The sequence below is a fragment of the Salvelinus alpinus genome, chromosome 2 (assembly GCF_045679555.1).
Source record: "Salvelinus alpinus chromosome 2, SLU_Salpinus.1, whole genome shotgun sequence".
Taxonomy (NCBI): Eukaryota; Metazoa; Chordata; class Actinopteri; order Salmoniformes; family Salmonidae; genus Salvelinus; species Salvelinus alpinus.
The window spans coordinates 40,295,859-40,317,117 of record NC_092087.1 but is presented as its reverse complement, the minus strand read 5'-3'; the positions used below and the strand labels follow the sequence as shown (position 1 = coordinate 40,317,117).

General features: G+C 42.2%; 1 protein-coding gene across 3 annotated transcripts; it reads right to left on the bottom strand.

Annotated features, from left to right (window-relative positions):
• Window positions 1-338: 338 nt before the first annotated feature.
• On the bottom strand, window positions 339-21,070 carry LOC139561517 (phosphatidylinositol 5-phosphate 4-kinase type-2 gamma-like). 3 transcript variants are annotated; one of them, XM_071378724.1, is made up of 11 exons: window positions 18,774-21,070; window positions 18,527-18,682; window positions 18,332-18,429; window positions 11,854-11,950; window positions 11,200-11,349; window positions 9,773-9,919; window positions 8,763-8,801; window positions 8,509-8,622; window positions 8,010-8,283; window positions 4,840-4,983; window positions 339-4,683 (listed from the first exon to the last, which is right to left on the bottom strand). In XM_071378724.1, exons 2-10 carry the CDS (start codon window positions 18,674-18,676, stop codon window positions 4,844-4,846), a joined length of 1,209 nt encoding a protein of 402 aa, XP_071234825.1. In that variant the 5' UTR covers window positions 18,677-18,682; window positions 18,774-21,070; the 3' UTR covers window positions 339-4,683; window positions 4,840-4,843. The 3 variants fall into 3 exon arrangements, with proteins under 3 accessions (XP_071234825.1, XP_071234807.1, XP_071234816.1); XM_071378706.1 differs by having other exon boundaries at window positions 4,880-4,983; window positions 18,774-21,068; XM_071378715.1 differs by having other exon boundaries at window positions 4,880-4,983; window positions 18,527-21,069.
• Window positions 21,071-21,259: the final 189 nt, after the last annotated feature.

Sequence of the window (21,259 nt, the reverse complement as noted above, 5' to 3'; positions counted from 1 at the left end):
GTTTTACTCTGTGGAGTATAACATTCCCATCAAAACCACATCCACCATTATCAGCATGCTCTACTGCAGGTGGAAATGTTAAGGATTGTTCTTATATTTGTGTTTTTGAATGCACATTGATTGATTGATTAATCTTATGCTACAAAGATAAATAACCTATTTTTCTAAACTTATCCAATCAGTTAGATTTATTGCAGGTGATTAAACAATTCCAACTGTCGGATGTCCTAACGCTGGCTGGATTCCAAAAGGAATTACATACTGAACAAAAATATAAACGCAACATGTAAAGTCTTGGTCCCATGTTTCATGAGCTGAAATAAAAGATCCACAAAATGTTCCATATGCACAAAAAGCTTATTTATCTCAAATTGTGCACAAATTTGTTTACATCCCTGTTAGTGAACATTTCTCCTTTGCCAAGATAATCCATCCACCTGACAGGTGTGGCATATCAAGAAGCTGATTCAACAATATTATCATTACACAGGTGCACCTTGTGCTCAGGACAACAAAAGGACAAAAATGTGCTGTTTTGTCACACAACCCAATGCCACAGTTTGTGTGCAATTGGCATGCTGACTGCAGGAATGTCCACCAGAGCTGTTGCCAGAGAATTTAATGTTCATTTATATGTTCATTTTTATACCATAGTATTCCCCAAAACTTGCACTTATAATATTCCTAACGCTACTGTGTTACATGCTGACCAAACCGGCCATGTTACGTGTGCGAGCGTTGCAAAATAAATATACACCGTAGGAGGCTGCTGAGAGAAGAATGGCTCATAATAATGGTTGTAACGGAGGAAATGGAATCAAAATACCTGATGTATTTGATACCATTCCACTCTAGTCATTACCATGAGCCATTCTCCCCAATTAAGGTGCCACCAACCTCCTGTGATTTACACATATTCAATAATTTCATGCCCACTAGTCGTGGGCATCTTCGTAGCCAGGTGCTAAAATAGAAGTTGGTTATATGAGCCCGTTCTATTTTAGACGTTTGACTCGTTGCAAGTACCACCTCTCTTATATACTCATTCGTTTTTACGAGGATATATCCACGTGGGTGATTGAAAGATGAACGAGGTCCACACTCCAGTCCAGTTGGTAGCGGTAACGCACCTTAAATTTGGTTGCCAACCGCCATATAAAATCCAAAAAAGATGAACGAGAAGAGATTAACCAAAGAAAACAAACTAGGTTTCCCTTTTTATCTGTGGATTAATTGTCGAAGTAGAGAACACACAATTTTCTATGACTCAAAATTACAAAGATCCATCAAAAAAAGGACCGTATGCATTTCAGGTAATAAAAAAAAACACCCAGTGTTTCTCCCAGGACAAATTAGCTAGCAACAGCAAGACAGCTAAATGGCTATGAATGTTAATTTAACACTGAAAAGTATGGACCCGTGTAGGCACGGGCCCAGTGTTAAATTTAACACTGTCAGTGTTGATTTAACACTGGACAATTTGCTAGGTCTATGCTTTAAATTACATTTCTGATAAAATATGATAAGAACTTTGGGAATACTGTGACTCACCTTACTGTAGGATATCTGGATTTATGGGAGAGACAGAACTTCCGAAAATGTAACACAGATAATTTAGTAGATATCAACTCAAACATAGATTTAAAGAAACATTTAATGTAATTTGCACAAATTATATTAGCGAGTGGTTCCTAATCCGTGACTGGATCTTTTATTTCTAAGGCTCCGTATCCGTGAGTGTGCCTAAAAAAAATGTAAGGAATTTTGAAATTATTTATACTTCAACTTTTGATAGTTAAGTATATTTACTTTTGATATATAAGTATATTTAAAACCAAATACTATTAGACTTTTACTCAAGTAATATTTTACTGGGTGACTTTCACCTGAGTCATTTTCTATTAAAAATGTATCTTGACTTTTACCCAAGTTTGACAATTGGGTACTTTTTCCACCACTGCCTGTTTGAGATTACCATGAATTGTTTGAGGTTTAACCTTTGATTCGTTACGTTAAATAATTCAGTAATGTCTCAAAGAAATGATGGTAATCATCTGTTTTTATCACCAGAAAGAAACTGCTAGCCATTGGTTGCTAACAGCTGAGCACTGCTAGCTAACTGGCAAGCACAAAAACAGTCAACAACTTTGGGAACACAGACCGCTAGAAATCGTCTCTAGTGGCGAAAGTAATAACTGCCGAAAATGCACAGCAAAGTGGAGAAAATTTTTGTTAAAAAAAAAGTTGTATTTATAGTGGAATACTTACACAAAATAAACGTGACACCGTTTGTAAACGATAACACAGTGCAGGAAATGAAGAAATTGATAAAAATGCTGGAAGTGGATGCTGGAATTAAACAATTAACTATGCAAATTTGCAAAAACTGTGTGCATTAAGGAAATAGATGCCTGGCTCAAATAGAAGCATGTCTCTAATAAAAGGCAGTTGTGTTCAGTGATTTAAGAAAATAAACGCCCGGGCTATTAATTGAAGTGTTACGGTTTCTCATACAATTATATTTTGTTTTAGTCAATGACAATACATGTTGCAATGTAAATACCTGCGTCATTGCATGCTAGTGCATCAATGTTTTTTTTGTTGCATAGGAAACATCAAGCTTGTGAAGGAGGGATACACAATTATGACAGCTAGTGACTGAGGATGAAAAACCTGCTGACCACTAGATGTCCTTGTATACCTATATTTACATCAAATGCACTTGATTTTTCATCAGAACTGTGTGAATTACAAGCCCATTCAATCTATTTTGGGACATCTATAATCATTTTTATTGTTTATACTCAGCAGGGGTGTACTTCAAATCATTTGTCTTCATGAATGGTTTCATGTGTGCTTGGTTGCATACCCCATCTTAAAATGTAAGAAGGCATTTGATATCACAAAGCAGGCTGTATTTCTATTTGTCCTGGATTGTCATTTCTTATTTAGTTAGCCCCACCTCACCCAAGAAATGCAAATCCATTTACAGAGAAAATACATAGATGTGTGTATGTGTCTAACAGATCCATAAGTGTTCTCCAAAATGTCCCAGATATGTCAATATGAAAATCATGTGCAATAGTGACTTTTTACACCAGTGCAGCAAGTTAGTGGACTCTATTAAGTACTGTTGAAATCAATTTGATCTGTGGGATACATTGACACCTAGTAGCGGTCGTATGGTTGATTTCTCCCTAACCATAATTTCACTGTTTGTTTTGATTGGGTAGGTCCCTGAAAACGGTCTCTACTTCTTTGTTGTGCAAGAACTACAAGCCAAATGTCAGAGAAATTGTGGACTAAATATGCAATATATTGAGAAATATTTCTTATTGTAATCCGATACCTGTGTATGTGCAGGAATGTTTGCGTCCCATAGGTTGTAATGTGGTTGTAATGTTGACACATCACCAGAGACGATCTACCATCTTGGACAACACTGGTCCTGCCATGCATGCAAAACTAGTTAACATGATAACTGGTATACCTTGTTAGCTAACTTAGCTAGTTCATCAAACAGTATTTTCTGTGCACGATGGCACTTATTAGAGCCTTGACTCTCATATGGACCTCACTGTCACTACCGGTCATCTAACAAGCCACATAGCCACCAGGGTTGCATCGGTTTCCAATGGACTTGCCTACAGCTTGCTAGCTAACACTAGCATGCTAATGTTAGCTAGCTAATGAGGATAAACCTTAGTCATGGGTCCGCAAAATCAAGCAAATGGTACTGAACTCATGACAAAATCATTGACATTGTAGTGGTTGTTTTTTTCTTAGTGACATTGCGAATATCATCTTTTTGCCATTTAATTCTGATTTAACTAGCCATGTATCTAATCTGGGTTCAGCATGAGAAAATGAATGAGACATACTGCGAGAATTTGCGCACTCACGGATACGGAGCCTCAGAAATAAAAGATCCGCTCACGGATTAGGAGCCACTCCCAATATATTAAGATACATCAGTGATTTCAAAAGAATTAAAAGCATTTCTCCACCTTGTTTTGATTTAAGGAAATCTAGGCAAACAATGACATCGATCAGTCTTTCTAAAATACCAGTTCAGTATGTGTGTCCATAAATTAATAGCCATCGCTACGGTCACTTTGTCCTTTTGTGCCTCCATCCAGTCAGAGAATCAGCTAGAAGAGCATGCCACAAAGACAATGCTCTCTCTCTTCCCATCGTCACAGAAGCCATTCAAACGCACTCTGTTGTCAGACTTCCACAGCGAATAGAACTCTGCCAGGTCTCCAAAATTCCAGTCAACCAGAACTCGAGGCATGTGACGATGTTGTTTCTCTCGTGTTCCACAGGTGGCAAAGCTAGTACTTTTTTAACTTCAATTAAATAAATAGCTTTTAAAAAACGGTATATTTCTTAGTTAATATACTGTATATTTGCTCTGTAGTTATATATATACAAAATCATCTACTTGAATTGATTCATGAAATCAAAAAGCAGTGTAGTTAAATATTAGAATCAAATACAGTATCTGTTGGATAATGAATTGTAACAACAAGGTACTAAATGGGGAGTTTTTTTCGTATTGAGTCGGCCATGGTACTGTAGATGTAGCTGTTTTCTGGTAAGCTAGGCAAAGATCTTAGCAATGAACTCACGGAACCTCTTGGCGTACTGCTCAGGGTGAACGGTGGAGATTTCTGCTCCAGACTAGGAATGACAAAAACACAACATGCCAAATACAGATATTGATAAACCAACAACTTTAACTTTTCAGATAGAAAACATCTTGAAAAACAATTGAAAAATGTGGGTATTTCCTACCCCCTAAAAGGTTCTAAAGTACAGTTCAGAATTTATACTCACAACTCTATTGCAGGCATGCACACATCCGTGTGTCACTCACCCCGTGTTTGACGGTCTTGGCAGCATGAGCGGCTTTCTTCTTGGTGTCATAGTGGGTCAGGACGTCAATCAGACCCATGAAGTACACCTCCCTCTGGGGTGCACCTACAGCAGCAAGACAAGGCTATCACACAGTGGATAGACGATCATCACTCCCCTACTGACTGTGAGGTATACATGGAGCTACTGTATTGTATACGGCGTAATACAGTATGAGACAAATCCTAACTGAATTTGGATGCACATGATACATTTTCACACAAATCTCTCATTGACACATTGATGCAGTATCAAGTAAGTAAGTCATGGGTATCTCAGGTTCGGATTGTGCCCACAAGTTCATTATTCCTCATCATCACTGTGTCTAAAGGTTAATCAACAAGAGTCTATGCGTTCTATGGAAAATAATGAACGATGTGGAAGGAGCTGCATAGAGCCACAAGTTAGCCAGCAGCATACCACCCTGCATCCTACTGCTGGCTTGCTTCTGAAGCTAAGCAGGGTTAGTCCTGGTCAGTCCCTGGATGGGAGACTAGCTGCTGCTGGAAGTGGTGTTGGAGGGCCAGTAGGAGGCCTTCTTTCCTCTGGTCTAAAAAATATCCCAATGCCCCAGGGATATACACTGCCCTGTGTAGGGTGCTGTCTTTCGGATGGGACGTTAAACAGGTGTCCTGACTCTCTGAGGTTATTAAAGATCCCATGGCACTTATTGTAAGAGTAGGGGTGTTAACCCAGCATCCTGGCTAAATTCCCAAGCTGTCCTTCATACCATCATGGTCACCTAATCATCCCCAGCTTACAATTGGTTCATTCCTCCTCTCCTCTGTAACTATTCCCCAGGTCGTTGCTGTAAATGAGAACGTGTTCTCAGTCAACTTACCTGGTAAAATAAAAAAGTTGATTATACCATGGCTATAATTTAACACATTTGCCAGGCAATTCCTACAATGCGGTGGCATTTGGACCTCACCTTAGGAAAATATATATTTTACCTTTTTGTTTTGTATTCTATCAGAAAAATTGCATTTGACTTTCAGAAAAACATATTGGTCAAGCTCAGGCACTTAACGGTGAACACTTGAACAGGGTTTTAACTTCTCTATCAAACATATTTTGTCTATAATTTAGCCTAACAGGGTGGACATTTATGAGTGGGACATACAGACTAACAACATGAAACATGGAAAAATAGATACAACTAAGTGTTTCTAGTTATCTAGCTTTGCACCATAGTTTTCCCACCAAAGAAATGATGACACTTCTTGAATGTGGTGCCATTGTAGGAAGGGGTCGTTTTCTTAAATGGAGAATTACAACAAACTAACAGGGTGGAAAGTGATATCAGAGAGATACAGAAAATCTTACATAAAATAATCATGAAAAACTATTGATGAAAGAGATTAACTAGGACTAGAAAATAATGAAGAAAGATTTGAAACATTTTATTATTTTATGGCTTATATTTCTTGTGGAAGTTGATAAATAACATCTGGAGACATGGCAAAAATACCTACATTAACTGACAAAAAGTGTTTAAAATGCAGAAAATTCCCTTTCAGGATCCATATTTTGGTGTTAAGGTAAAGGACACCTGATCTTATATTTAAAGCCTTTTGGAATCCAAATTTTATACTAAATAAGAACTGATATTTCCTGGGGACAGAAAAGGAACCGCATATTAGGAATGACCCTGCCGCTAGAAATGTGAAGTAGCTAGCAAGTTTACTAGATAGCGACAGTAGTTAGTAACCAAACAGTAACATCACTCCTAGTTTGCTATTATTAAAATCTAATTCAACAAGGCCAATAATGTTTTCAATTTGACTTTTGCTTTCAAAAGCACCTCAAACATAGAACATAAGAATGAACTACAGTCACTGAATTCTACCGTGCAAATATACTGTGTGTTATTTAAGTGATAATGCCCGAGAAGCCGGTGTTTGGAGGATATATTGGCACAGGTTTTGTTAGGCCCGAGACAAAGTCGGCAATATATCCTCCAAACACCAGCTTCGAGGGCATTATCACTTTTATACAACGGATTACCAACATATTCAAATAATGATTGACATATTTTCATTAAAAACGTTATTTTGATGAATTTATTCATACCATTTCATCCTTCCACAAGATATAGTCCCAACGCAAATCTAGGGTTGCTACCCAAGCCGGCTGGTCGTTTGTTCTATCAGTTCGGTTTTCAGATACATTTAGATACATCCATAAGAATGAGCTAATGAGGTGTGATTTCACCTGGCATAGAACATGTGCTCTCTCATCAGGACACTGTTATTCAGGGGAGCTAGCCAACAACACAGTTAACACAATCACTTCAAACTGAAGCAGGAAAGACTGCAAACTTTGTTTCTTTTTACCTTTTTTCAATTGACATTTCTTTGTATAATCCATAAAAATGATGCCAGCTGATTCATGATTTCAACTGGCTGAGAAACGGTGCCTGCCTGTCTATCTTCCCGACACGTTCATTACTATGGACACGTTCATTACTATGGGACGGCTGGAGATCGAATTTGAATACTGAAACAATGTTGCAAATGTCAGAGAGACAGACATCAAGGTTTATACAAATGTACGCTGTTGAAAACTAAATGTTAGTCTAAAAGAAATGTGACAATGTCTAGATGTGTTTTATAGTGATGATCAAGTTTAGAAATTGTCTGGCTGGGCTGATGAGACAATGGATTGCGCAGTCAGATAGAACAGAATAAATAGGCATTTAACGTCATAGATGTAGCCGGTGGTAACTCATGGAATAGACACCGGCTAGAATGAGGTTAACCAATCAGCATTAGAACCACCATTTGTATAAAAGGAAATAATGCCCTTCAAGCCAATCAGAAACAAGTATTCAACAATGCCATGGTTTATATCAATGTATCCAACAGCTAGATCATCAATGACCATACAAAACATCCAAGACATAAAAAAAGAAACCATTCCTCTTTGAATCATTGTTCTGATCAGCTACAAAATTCACTTGTTGGGGCTCAGAACTAAATAGGACACTAGAACGTAAATTGTCATCCTAGCAATATGCCTAAAAATCTGCCATCTTGGTCAGGAAAACTTTAATTCTAGAAGTTAATTATAGGATCTCTATGGGGACTCACCCACAGCACTCTGAATGGCGTAGACGTCTACATAAGGGTCAAACTCCCCGGGCCCCAGGGGTTTAAAGGAGTTCATGTAGCCAGCGATGCCCTCAGGGGAGGTGCCATAGGAGCCCACAGCAGGAGCAGGAGTCAGGCTGTTCTCCTCCTCCTCCTCCTCCTCCGCATCATAATCATCATTCGACTCCTCCTCCATCTCCTCCTCCTCCGCCCGGCCCACATCGTGGATCCCCAGCAGCAGGCTGTAGTCCATGATCCTCAGATGCACCAGGAACTGGAAAGAGAAAGGGAGACAGACACACACACACACACACACACACACACAGAAGAAGAGACAAACATAGTACAGTTAGCCACTTACAACAGCTCAGTCACATTTGTCTGTTCATCTTTCCTCCCTCTCAACCCACACTGGGGCATCCCTCTCAGCCAGTCACTCTGCAATGATGCATATTGTACTGCTGTGCAACTGATGCTGTGCCATGTCTCGGACACTCACCTCCACGTCTCTGTTGAGCTTGTCCATGATCCTCTCCTTCTCCTCCTCACTCACATAAACCTTCTGCATGTTATTCCTGAAGTCCACATCTTTGTACGTGGGCAACTCTTTCTCCTGAAAACACAATGAGAAAGAGGCGAGAGGGAGCAAGTCAATAAGATAACCAATTTGGATCTACATGTTGATCAATTTCAAGATATCCCACAACTCACTTTTGAAAATAAATCCATTTGGAGATTTTGCTATGATCTTACCTTTTCCTTTAAACTCGCTTCACGGGACACCAGAGACCCCTGATAAAAGAACACATTCTGTTTACAAACCTGCCTGTTACCAATTCTCCTGCCGAGGGCGCTGTAGGACTATTTTTCAGCTTGTGTTACTTGTTTATGTCTGGCTGACACCGCAGAGACTGGCTCTCTGCAATTATTAGTGGCTATTTACTTGTTTCCTATTTACACTCTATTTGATACTTGTTACTGTGTTATAACCTTCACCATCTACTAGTCGATTACAGTCGTTGTTGTGCCTTACTTTGTAATAGCCTACTATATCTATCATCATATACAGTTATTAACTATGGTTGCTATTGCTCATCACTGCAATGTATTATCATATACAGTCCTTCATATTGAGCTATTCCAGTTCTATGCCATTACAGTGTTGAAGCTCATTCATACCCATGTGTTACTCTGCTATAGTCATTGTAGCCTATATGTTTATATTCATTATTCCTTTCCCTGTACCTTTCAGAACCAACCCCATGTACCTATGTTCTAGTGTGTGTAAATTAAGTTTCCCTGTGTGTGTGTGTGTGTGTATGTGTAACTTTGTGAGGCTGCCTTATTCTCTAACCAGGGGCGAGAGCCGGGTTGCTTTCTTTCACTGCCAGTAATTACATCTATGGTGGAACTGAGCAAAACTACTGTGGACAGAATGGGTAACGACACCAGTATACCATCTAGTGGTCCGTCTGTGTGAGAGCATAATCTCAATATAACCACATTATTGTAAGTAGACTAACTTTATCCTGAGCCCAAACCAGTAATATACCTCATATCCACAACATGGAACATCATAGAACAGTGATGAGTGACCTGAATATATGGGCTAAATGTTGTTACATAATTCAAATTTAAAAAAATGTGGTTGCACTCAAAATATCCTAAACATGATGTATTGAAAAAGTGTATAGGACTTTCTTTATGACTACTGCTGATGCAAAAAGGTATTTTATAAAATAATGTGATTGATTGATTGATACCTTAAGGTCGTACTTCCTGTGAACGTTGAGCCTGTGGCTGAACATGTTCCTCATAACGATGAGGTAGGTGTCCTCACTCTCCACAGTCACCCGGTACATGGCCAGAAACTGAGGGAGCAGTGTGCTGCCGTGACACGTCACTATGTGCTGGCAGAGAGGGAGAACCAGGGACGATGTGGGTGAGGTGAGCTTAATAAAGTATGCCGTTATTTTATTTAAGTGTGATGCTGCATCTGTATATGAGATTGCTTCTCAACTACAGTACAGGACGTGCAGAGCATTGTTCCAGCCCAGCACTAAAACACATGATATCCCTCTCGTGGTGTGGGGGCTGTGCTTTGGCAAAGTGGGTGGGATTATATCCTGCCTGTTTGGCCCTGTACGGGGGTATCGTCGGACGGGGCCACAGTGTCTCCCGACCCCTCCTGTCTCAGCCTCCAGTATTTATGCTGCAGTAGGGTCAGTCTGTTATATCCGGTGTCCTGTGTGAATTTAAGTATGCTCTCTCTAATTCTCTTTCTTTCTCTCTCTCTCTCTCTCTCGGAGGACCTGAGCCCTAGGACCATGTCTCAGGACTACCTTGCCTGATGACTCCTTGCTGTCCCCAGTCCACCTGGCCGTGCTGCTGCTCCAGTTTCAACTGTTCTGCCTGCAGCTATGGAACCCTGACCTGTTCACCGGACGTGCTACCTGTCCCAAACCTGCTGTTTTCAACTCTCTAGAGACAGCAGGAGCGGTAGAGATACTCTGAATGATCGGATGAAAATGAATGAAAAGCCAACTGACATTTACTCCTGAGGTGCTGACCTGTTGCACCCTCGACAACCACTGTGATTATTATTATTTGACCCTGCTGGTCATCTATGAACATTTGAACATCTTGGCTATGTTCTGTTATAATCTCCACCCGGCACAGCCAGAAGAGGACTGGCCACCCCTCATAGCCTGGTTCCTCTCTAGGTTTCTTCCTAGGTTTTGGCCTTTCTAGGGAGTTTTTCCTAGCCACAGTGCTTCTACACCTGCATTGCTTGCTGTTTGGGGTTTTAGGCTGGGTTTCTGTACAGCACTTTTGAGATATCAGCTGATGTAAGAAGGGCTTTATAAATAAATTTGATTATTGAAATAATCACTAATTGAATCAGCTGCATAGCATGCTAGCAGACACCCATAGAATTCCAGTCATCCAACTTTCTTCATACTGGACACAAAGACATAAAAATGGTATCCACGAGTTCATCTGACCGGGGGAGTAGATAAAGGGCCTCATTGCTGAAATCCCGAAGTATCACTTTAATGCTGAGTTGGAACAAAAGCTTAAAAACACCCATCTCCAGAGTCTCCAGGACCAGCTTGCACTCTCACTGTTGCACAGTTGTGTACTAAAGGGAATAGGTTGCCAGATGGGAATAGGGTGCCAGTGTTGTTACCTGGTGATATTCAGACAGGATGTTGTGCATGTCCTCCACTTCCTCACTGGAGATCTGTTTGAGTTTCAGGGTGCGATCATATGATGTCAGCAGCAGCCCCACTCCGTGACCATCCCCGTCCTTCACTGGAGGGCTGCGTGCCAGAGAAGCCTGGGTATCAGAGGGGATATGAAGTTAAGAGAAGTGCAATGCTATGGAAAACATTTTACATCTCTGTACATAAAGGGGATGGTTAACCACAAAATCTAACAGATGTTTTCATGACTGAAACGTAAATTAATGTGGAGTTCATGTTTTTCTAACACAACATCAAAACAGATGGTAGATGCATCTCTTAGAAGAAAATTGGGATATGACTGATTAAACGGGCATCGGACCAGTAAAATTCCATCACCTTTGAATGGCAACTCTCCCCCAAATCATACATGAGTCCCTATTAATGTCACATAACCTGTGACAATGAAAAGACACCACTATGTGAAAACATGCAGTGAACACACAGACCTTACCTACCAACCAATCTATGCAAATATTATGCCAACCTCATGCAAATTTAAAACTGCCCCATTCAAACCTACCCCCTTTCTAGTAGGCCATCAAAGCCACAGAGCTTATAAAGACTCACCATGTTTGCCTGTGTGTGGGTATTCATACCTGATAATCCAGATCCTCGATTCCAAAGCGCTCTCGGAGATTGCGGAACACCTGTGGACAATACTCTTTGAACTTGAAATGTCCTGGAAGATTCTCTCTGTAGAGAAACAAATAATAGAGATCAAAAGTGTAACTATTGATGTTTATTACAGCTTTATATTATTTTTCTGGATTACCGATCATACAAGTAGAACGAATGGGGATGCCTCTTCTACTCATTCTAATTCTATGGGTTTTATAAGGTTAGGCCTATATGAATTCAACATTCACAAACATTAGGACTATAATTCTACATCCTGTAGACAAACATGAGAAACACCAGAACCAGACTTCAACTTAATGACCTGATGCACTACAACTATTAACCACGAGGACATGGATATCATTTGGCCTCTATTCTGCATGTTGTTTTGCATCTCCCTCTCTCTTTCCCTCTCCTCTCCCTACTTGAGGCAGGAATTTCACACTTCATTGTTCAGAAACGGGACAACACGCTTCTAATCATTCTCCCAAGTGCTTTCAGCTGTGTACTACAACTTAGGGAGGAAAGCAGAGAAGAGAACAAACTGTAAATACAAGGATCGGAATGAGCAACTTGTACAACTGAGCTCAATAACTGATTAATATTGTGAATAGTGTATTGAAGAATAATCTGAGGACAAGCTCAAATCAATTATATTGTTGCAACCACCACCGTGCAATAACCATTTTGGATGAGTAAGTTTTGCAGTCCAAGGGCTACTGTAAAAATAGCATTGCAATAATAACTGGATTAATAATAGAGGACGGCATTTCTGAGAACATCTGATTGATATTACGATATCTGAACCACTGTGCCTATCATTCCAAAATTATTTCAAAGGACTTTCTCATTCTTGTGCAAATGAAAAAGAATCCAAACAAAGTAAAGTGGGAGCAATCCTCCACCAGGGCCTGAATTCCTGACCAGATTAAAGGATTTTAAAAATCTACCAAATCTCATTGAGGTTTATACAGTTTACGGTCTCTGCCTAGGAAACATGCAGGACCCCACTGTACAATAACAACACAAAATGAGACATCAGAGCAGCCAATCTCTGGCCTTTGACAAATACAAGAATACACTTTTTTAAATTAGACTCATCTCTGTCACTTCTGTGTGCGTCTCACACACCCACACACACACACACTCTCTCTCTGTGTGTCCGATTCCTTTCACATTCCTTTCAGTGGACATGTCATCGTGAGTCTAATTGCGCTGTCTACTTAGCCATTGAGCGTCATGGTGTTTGTGTGAGCTGAGCTGCACCGAGAGATTAAACAATCCCTGCTATGGTCCACACACCGGACATTTCTTTCTCTTTTAGAATAGTATGAGCACTTTACTGTAAATCTTCCTTCTTACAAAACCTGCAAGGCTCCAAAGCTCTCAACAATGCTTTAGGTAGCAGTGTTTCCCAAAAACACTCCCTCTCACATCTCTGCACAGAATGCAGCTTCATAGGTAGTGCTCGCCTTTGAAATTCAGATAAACATAGACAAACCTATCTTCTAATATGCACATATTGCTAGAACAGAAAATTGGTTTGTGGCAAAGATCAGGGCCGGTTCCAGGCATAAGCAACATAAACGTTCTCTTAGGTCCACGTTGCGGCCGAGGGCCCTCGACCAAATTTTTTAAAACATGTTTTTTTTAGGAACTCAGTCGGGGTCTCAACTTACTAAGAATAGTAGAATAAACCATGTGCAATTCCAAAATTTGGTTGTGCATCAGCAGTTTTTCTCTTGTTATGTCAGTCACTGACTGCCACTCAATTAGCCATGTCACCAAACAATGTTTAGACTGGTAGTTTTCTACATATGTAGTAAATTAGCTTTAAAATGTGCAAAAATGTATCTCCACACCATGGCAAAATTGGTATATTTGCAAGAAATTAGCAGTAACTGCAATTGTATGCTCTCTGCTCCTTGGCAAAATGAGTGGAATTGCATGAAATGTGTTAGAAAATTGCAATGTTTTCTCTCTGCCCCATGGCAAAATGTGTATAATTGGTTAAAAACATGACTTAAAAAAGGTCCAATGCAGCTGTTTTTTTAAATCTCACTATCAAATCATTTCAGGGTAATAATTAAGTACCTTACAGGGATTTTTTTACCATTTTAATTTAAAACATTGACAAAAATAGCTTCTTAGTAAAAGCCATTGAGAGCATCCTGATTGTTGCATCACTGCCTGGTATGGCAACTGCTCGGCCTCTGACCCGCAAGGCTCTACAGAGGGTAGTGCGTACAGCTCAGTACATCACCGGAGCCAAGCTTCCTGCCATCCAGGACCTCTATACCAGGCGGTGTCAGGGGAAGGACCTAAAAATTGTCAAAACTCCAGCCACCCTAATCATAGACTGTTCTCTCTGCAAATGCACGGCAAGCGGTACGAGAGCGCCAAGTCTGGGTCCAAGAGGCTTCTTATTAACAGCTTCTACCCCCAAGCCATAAGACTCCTGAACATCTAATCAAATGGCTACACATACTTTACCACCACAGACAGCTAAGACCGCACTCAGTCAGCTGTATAAGGAAATAAGCAAACAGGAAACCACTCACCCAGAGGCGGCGCTCCTAGTGGCCGGAGACTTTATGCAGGGAAACTTAAATCAGTTCTACCAAAATCCTATCAACATGTTAAATGTGCAACCAGAAGAAAAACATTCTAGATCACCTGTACTCTACACACAGAGACGCGTACAAAGCTCTCCCTCACCCTCCATTTGGTAAATCCGACCACAATTGTATCCTCCTGATTCCTGCTTACAAGCAAAAATTAAAACAGGAAGCACCAGTGACTCGGTCTATAAAAAAGTGGTCATTCCTCTGGGTTCGCGCCCAGGCTCTGTCGCAGCCGGCCGCGACCGGGAGGTCCGTGGGGCGACGCACAATTGGCCTAGCGTCGTCCGGGTTAGGGAGGGTTTGGCCGGTAGGGATATCCTTGTCTCATCGCGCTCCAGCGACTCCTGTGGCGGGCCGGGCGCAGTGCGCGCTAACCGAAGGGGCCAGGTGCACGGTGTTTCCTCCGACACATTGGTGCGGCTGGCTTCCGGGTTGGAGGCGCGCTGTGTTAAGAAGCAGTGCGGCTTGGTTGGGTTGTGCTTCGGAGGACGCATGGCTTTCGACCTTCGTCTCTCCCGAACCCGTACGGGAGTTGTAGCGATGAGACAAGATAGTAATTACTAGCGATTGGATACCACGAAAATTGGGGAGAAAAGGGGATAAAAAAAAAAAAAAAGTGGTCAGATGAAGCAGATGCTAAACTACAGAACTGTTTTGCTATCACAGACTGGAACATGTTCCGGGATTCTTCCGATGGCATTGAGGAGTACACAACATCAGTCACTGGCTTTATCAATAAGTGCATCGAGGACATCGTCCCCACAGTGACTTTACGTACATACCCCAACCAGAAGCCATGGATTACAGGCAACATTCACACTGAGCTAAAGGGTAGAGCTGCCGCTTTCAAGGTGCGGGACTCTAACCCGGAAGCAGACAAAAAATCCTGCTATGCCCTGCGACGAACCATCAAACAGGCAAAGCGTCAATACAGGGCTAAGATTGAATCATACTACACTGGCTCCAACTCTCGTCATATGTGGCAGGGCTTGCAAACTATTACAGACTACAAAGGAAAGCACAGCCGCGAGCTGCCCAGTGACACGAGCCTACCAGACGACCTAAATCACTTCTATGCTCGCTTCGAGACAAGCAACACTGAGGCATGCATGAGAGCATCAGCTGTTCCAGATGACTGTGTGATCACGCTCTCCGTAGCCAACGTGAGTAAGACCTTTAAACAGGTCAACATACACAAGGCCGCGGGGCCAGACGGATTACCAGGACGTGTGCTCCGGGCATGTGCTGACCAAATGGCAGGTGTCTTCACTGACATTTTCAACATGTCCCTGATTGAGTCTGTAATACCAACATGTTTCAAGCAGACCGCCATAGTCCCTGTGCCCAAGAACACAAAGGCAACCTGCCTAAATGACTACAGACCCGTAGCACTCACGTCCGTAGCCATGAAGTGCTTTGAAAGGCTGGTCATGACTCACATCAACACCATTATCCCAGAAACCCTAGACCCACTCCAATTTGCATACCGCCCAAACAGATCCACAGATGATGCAATCTCTATTGCACTCAACACTGCCCTTTCCCACCTGGACAAAAGGAACACTTATGTGAGAATGCTATTCATTGACTACAGCTCAGCGTTCAACACCATAGTGCCCTCAAAGCTCATCACTAAGCTAAGGATCCTGGGACTAAACACCTCCCTCCGCAACTGGATCCTGGACTTCCTGACGGTCCGCCCCCAGGTGGTGAGGGTAGGTAGCAACACATCTGCCACGCTGATCCTCAACACTGGAGCTCCACAGGGGTGCGTGCTCAGTCCCCTCCTGTACTCCCTGTTCACCCACGACTGCATTGCCAGGCACGACTCCAACAACATCATTAAGTTTGCAGACGACACAACAGTGGTAGGCCTGATCACCGACAACGACGAGACAGCCTATAGGGAGGAGGTCAGAGACCTGGCCGGGTGGTGCCAAAATAACAACCTATCCCTCAACGTAACTAAGACTAAGGAGATGATTGTGGACTACAGGAAAAGGAGGACCGAGCACGCCCCCATTCTCATCGACGGGGCTGTAGTGGAGCAGGTTGAGAGCTTCAAGTCCCAAGCTTCAAGTCCCTTGGTGTCCACATCAACAACAAACTAGAATGGTCCAAACACACCAAAGAGGTCACGACAAAGCCTATTCCCCCTCAGGAAACTAAAAAGATTTGCATGGTTCCTGAGATCCTCAAAAGGTTCTACAGTTGCAACATCGAGAGCATCCTGACTGGTCGCATCACTGCCTGGTACGGCAATTGCTCGGCCTCTGACCACAAGGCACTACAAGGGCTAGTGTGTACGGCCCAGTACATCACTGGGGCTAAGCTGCCTGCCATCCAGGACCTCTACACCAGGCGGTGTCATTGTCAAAGACCCCAGCCACCCCAGTCATAGACTGTTCTCTCTACTACTGCATGGCAAGCGGTACCGGAGTGCCAAGTCTAGGACAAAAAGGCTTCTCAACAGTTTTTACCCCCAAGCCGTAAGACTCCTGAACAGATAATCAAATGGCTACCCGGACTATTTGCATTGTGTGTCCCTCCAACCCCTCTTTTTACGCTGCTGCTACTCTCTATTTATCATATATGCATAGTCACTTTAACTATACATTCATGTATATACTACCTCAATTGGGCCTACCAACCAGTGCTCCCGCACATTGGCTAACCGGGCTATCTGCATTGTGTCCCGCCACCCGCCAACCCCTCTGTTACGCTACTGCTACTCTCTGTTCATCATATATGCATAGTCACTTTAACCATATCTACATGTACATACTACCTCAATCAGCCTGACTAACCGGTGTCTGTATGTAGCCTCGCTACTTTTATAGCCTCGCTAATGTATATAGCCTGTCTTTTTTACTGTTATTTTACTTACCTATTTTTCACCTAACACCTTTTTTGCACTATTGGTTAGAGCCTGTAAGTAAGCATTTCACTGTAAGGTCTACACCTGTTGTATTCGGCACACGTGACAAATAAACTTTGATTTGATTTGATTCTACCTACATGTACATATTACCTCAATTACCTCGACCCCGGTGCCCCTGCATATTGACTCTGTAACGGTGCCCCCTGTATATAGCCCCCTGTTATTTACTGCTGCTCTTTAATTATTTGTTATTCTCATCTCTTACTTTTTGGGGGTATTTTCTTAAAACGGCATTGTTGGTTTAGGGCTTGTAAGTAAGCATTTCACTGTAAGGTCTACACCTGTTGTATTTGGCACATGTGACAAATACAATTTGATTTGATTTGAATTTCTCAAGCAAGAATTTTGCTAGGACTGTCTGGGAGTGGTCTGGGTGGGAAGGGGAAAACTGAAAATGAGCTAATATTGTCAGAGAGGTTTGGAACTCTTATTGGTCTATTAACTAATTTACAGCATGGTGCTGTCATAATGGAAGACCAATAATCCATCCCACCAAAACAGGCTGAAATTTCAGCTGGTCTTTTCAAACAGCTGTTACACTAATAGGCCAATATCATCATGTTCTCAGTTTCACAGTATTATTCCAACCTCAGTGTGTAAAATAACATTTTTGATTGCACTAGGCCTATAAAACAACACCATTTACTCTACGCCCCATGGAAAAATGTGTAAAATTCAAGGAAATTAACTTTAAAACTAAAAGGGCCACCAAATCTTGCTTAGGGCCCCCAAACGGCTAGAGCCGGCCCTGGCAGAGATTGTGTGACAAATTTGGAACAATTGAGTCAAGAAGGGGATTTATAATCAGATTACATTATTAATTCTCCACTTGAGCAAGGATCAATATATCTATTTTTACGGAGTTGTATGTAGTCTAATAAGGTAGCCTACTTGTTGAAGAGATGGTTGTTGACTTTGATCTTGGTATTGGCTTTGAAGTCATCAGGAAGCAGCATGACGGGGACAGGCACCTGGACCAGGTCATTAATCTGCAGATAGTGGATACGTTACACTGTTAGAACACACACAATAATAATAATAATAATAATAACAACATCAACAAAAACTTTGATTTAATCGACGTACCGAGTGATTGACTCCCCACATAAGGACGCTTAGAACAGGGTCACTGGCTCGGAACACCTCCACTTTCTGCTGTACAAAATGTTTCTTCTTTGTCTTCGTTTTGGGAGCCAGGATACTCAAAGGACTCGAAGTGGCACCCGGAGAAGCCATTGCGCGCTTAAAGTACAGTAAACAATAGTCTGAGTTGGTTGCAATGAAGAGCAGAGGACAAAAAAAATCGTTATTAATTTTGTTTACATGAATTCACCTTTGGTTTGATGTTGTTATTCGGTCCCAAGTTTGTGACGCTGCCACGACAAACTCCTTCAATGACTCCCTGGTTTAATTATTTATTTTTGCCTTCTTTAAGTGACTCTGTTGCCCTAATAGTCGCCGAAAAACAAACTCAGATCACATTAAAGACACTCGCCATCATCTTGCATCACCTACCCAGTGTCCAGTTGACAGGTGCGCAACGATTTCAGCGCTCGCGCACTCCGCCCACAAATGCAGCAACATCAAATCTAATTTTATTCATCACATGCCTCGTAAACAACAGGTGTGGACTAACAGGGAAAAGTTTGTTTTACGGGAACTTCCCAAACATGCAGAGAGAAGTAAACTAGAGAAAGTAAAACAAGCAATAATACATGTAATAATAGATACACCATGAGTAACAATAACTTGGATACAGGGGGTAGCTGTACAGAGTTGATGTGTCAAAACAAGTTATTGCAAAAAGGCTCACTACAGATAGTCCGATAGCTATTTGGTTAACTATTTAGCAGTCTTATTGCTTGTGGGTTGAAGCTGTTCAGGTTCCTGTTGGTTCCATACTTGGTGCAGTCTATGACTTGGGCGCTGGAGTTTTTTATTTATTTTATTTAGGGCCCTCCTCTGACACCACCTGGCATAGATGTCCTGGATGGCAGGGAGCTCCTTCCCAGTGATGCCAAGCAGTTGCCATACCAAGCGGTGATGCAGCCAGTCATGGTACAGCTGTATAACTTTTGTTTTTTAAATGTATCCTTTATTTAATTGTTTTACTTTCTTTTTTGAGGATCTGATGGCCCATGCCAAATCTTTTGAGCCTCCTGGGGAGGATGAGGAGTTGTTGTGCCCTCTTCGCGACTGTGTTGGTGTGTTTGGACCATTATAGATCCTTAGTGATGTGGACACCGAGGAACTTGAAGCTCTCAACCCGCTCCACTGCAGCCCTGTTGATGTGAATTGGGGCGTGCTCGGTCCTCCGTTTCCTGTAGTCCACAATCAGCTCCTTTGTCTTGCTGACGTTGAGGGAGAGGTTGTTGTCCTGGCACCACACTGCCCTCCTCCCTATATGCTTTCTCATCAACAACTTTGAACAGGGAATACAGGATGAGACCAAGCAGGCACCCCTGAGGGGCCCCCTTGTTGAAGGTCAGTGTGGCAGATGTGTTGTTGGCTACCCTCACCACCTGGTGGCTTCCTGTCAGGGAGTCCAGAATCCAGTTGTAGAGGGAGGTGTTCAGTCCCAAGTTCCTTAGCTTAGTGATGAGCTTGGAGAGCACCATTGTTGTTTAACGCTGAGCTGTAGTCAATGAACAGCATTCTCACATAGGTGTTCCTTTTGTCCAAGTGGGAAAGGGCAGTGTGGAGTGCAATAAAGATTGCGACATCTGTGGATCTGTTGGGGCTCTTTGCAAATTGGAGTGGCTCCAGCGTGTCTGGGATGATGGTGTTGATGTGAGCCATGACCAGACTTTGAAAGCATTTCATGGCTACAGATGTGAGTGCTACAGGGCGATAGTCATTCAGACAGGTTACCTTTGCGTTCTTGGGCACAGCGACTGGTGGTCTGCTTGAAACAGACTGGGTAAGGGAGAGGAGGAAAATGTCAGTAAAGACACTTGCCATCTGGTCAGCGCGTCCTGGTAATCCGTCTGGCCCTGCGGCTTTGTGAGTGAGCCAGTGTAGTAGGATTCGATCTCAGTCCTCAATTGAAGCTTTTCCTGTTTGAATGTTCATCAGAGGGCAGAGGGTGTCCCGCACAGGAGGTTGGTGGCACCTTAATTGGGTAGGATGGGCTCGTGGTAATAGCTGGAGTGTAATAGGTGGAATTGTAATACGTGGAATTGTACCAAATACAGCAATAACATGGTTTACGTGTGTTACATGCCATTCAATTCTCTCCATCCCAGCCATTATTATGAGCCGCCCTCCCCTCAGCAGCCTCCACTGGTGTCCCACTCTTTGAAAGCGGCAGCTCTAGCCTTTAGCTCAGTGTGGATGTTGGCTGTAATCCATTGCTTCTGGTTGGGATATATACGTACGATCACTGTGGGGACGTCGTCGATGATGCACTTAGTAATGAAGCCGGTGACTGATGTGGTAAATTCCTCAATGCTTTCAGATGTGTCCCAGAATATATTAGTCTGTGCTAGCGAAACAGTCCTGCAGCTTAACATCTGCTTCATCAGACCACTTCCGTATTGAGCGTGCCACTGGTACTTCCTGTTTGAGTTTTTGCCTGTAAGGTGGAATCAGGAGGATAGAGTTATGGTCAGATTTGCCAAAAAGTTGGCGAGGGAGAGCTTTGTATGCGACTCTGTGTGTGGAGTAAAGGTGATGTCGTTTTTTCGCCTCTAGTTGCACAGGTGACATGCTGGTAGAAATCAGTTCAAACGGATTTTAGTTTTCCTGCATTAAAATCCCTGGCCACCAGTAGTGCCGCCTCTGGGTGAACTATTTCCTATTTAGTTATGGCCCTATACA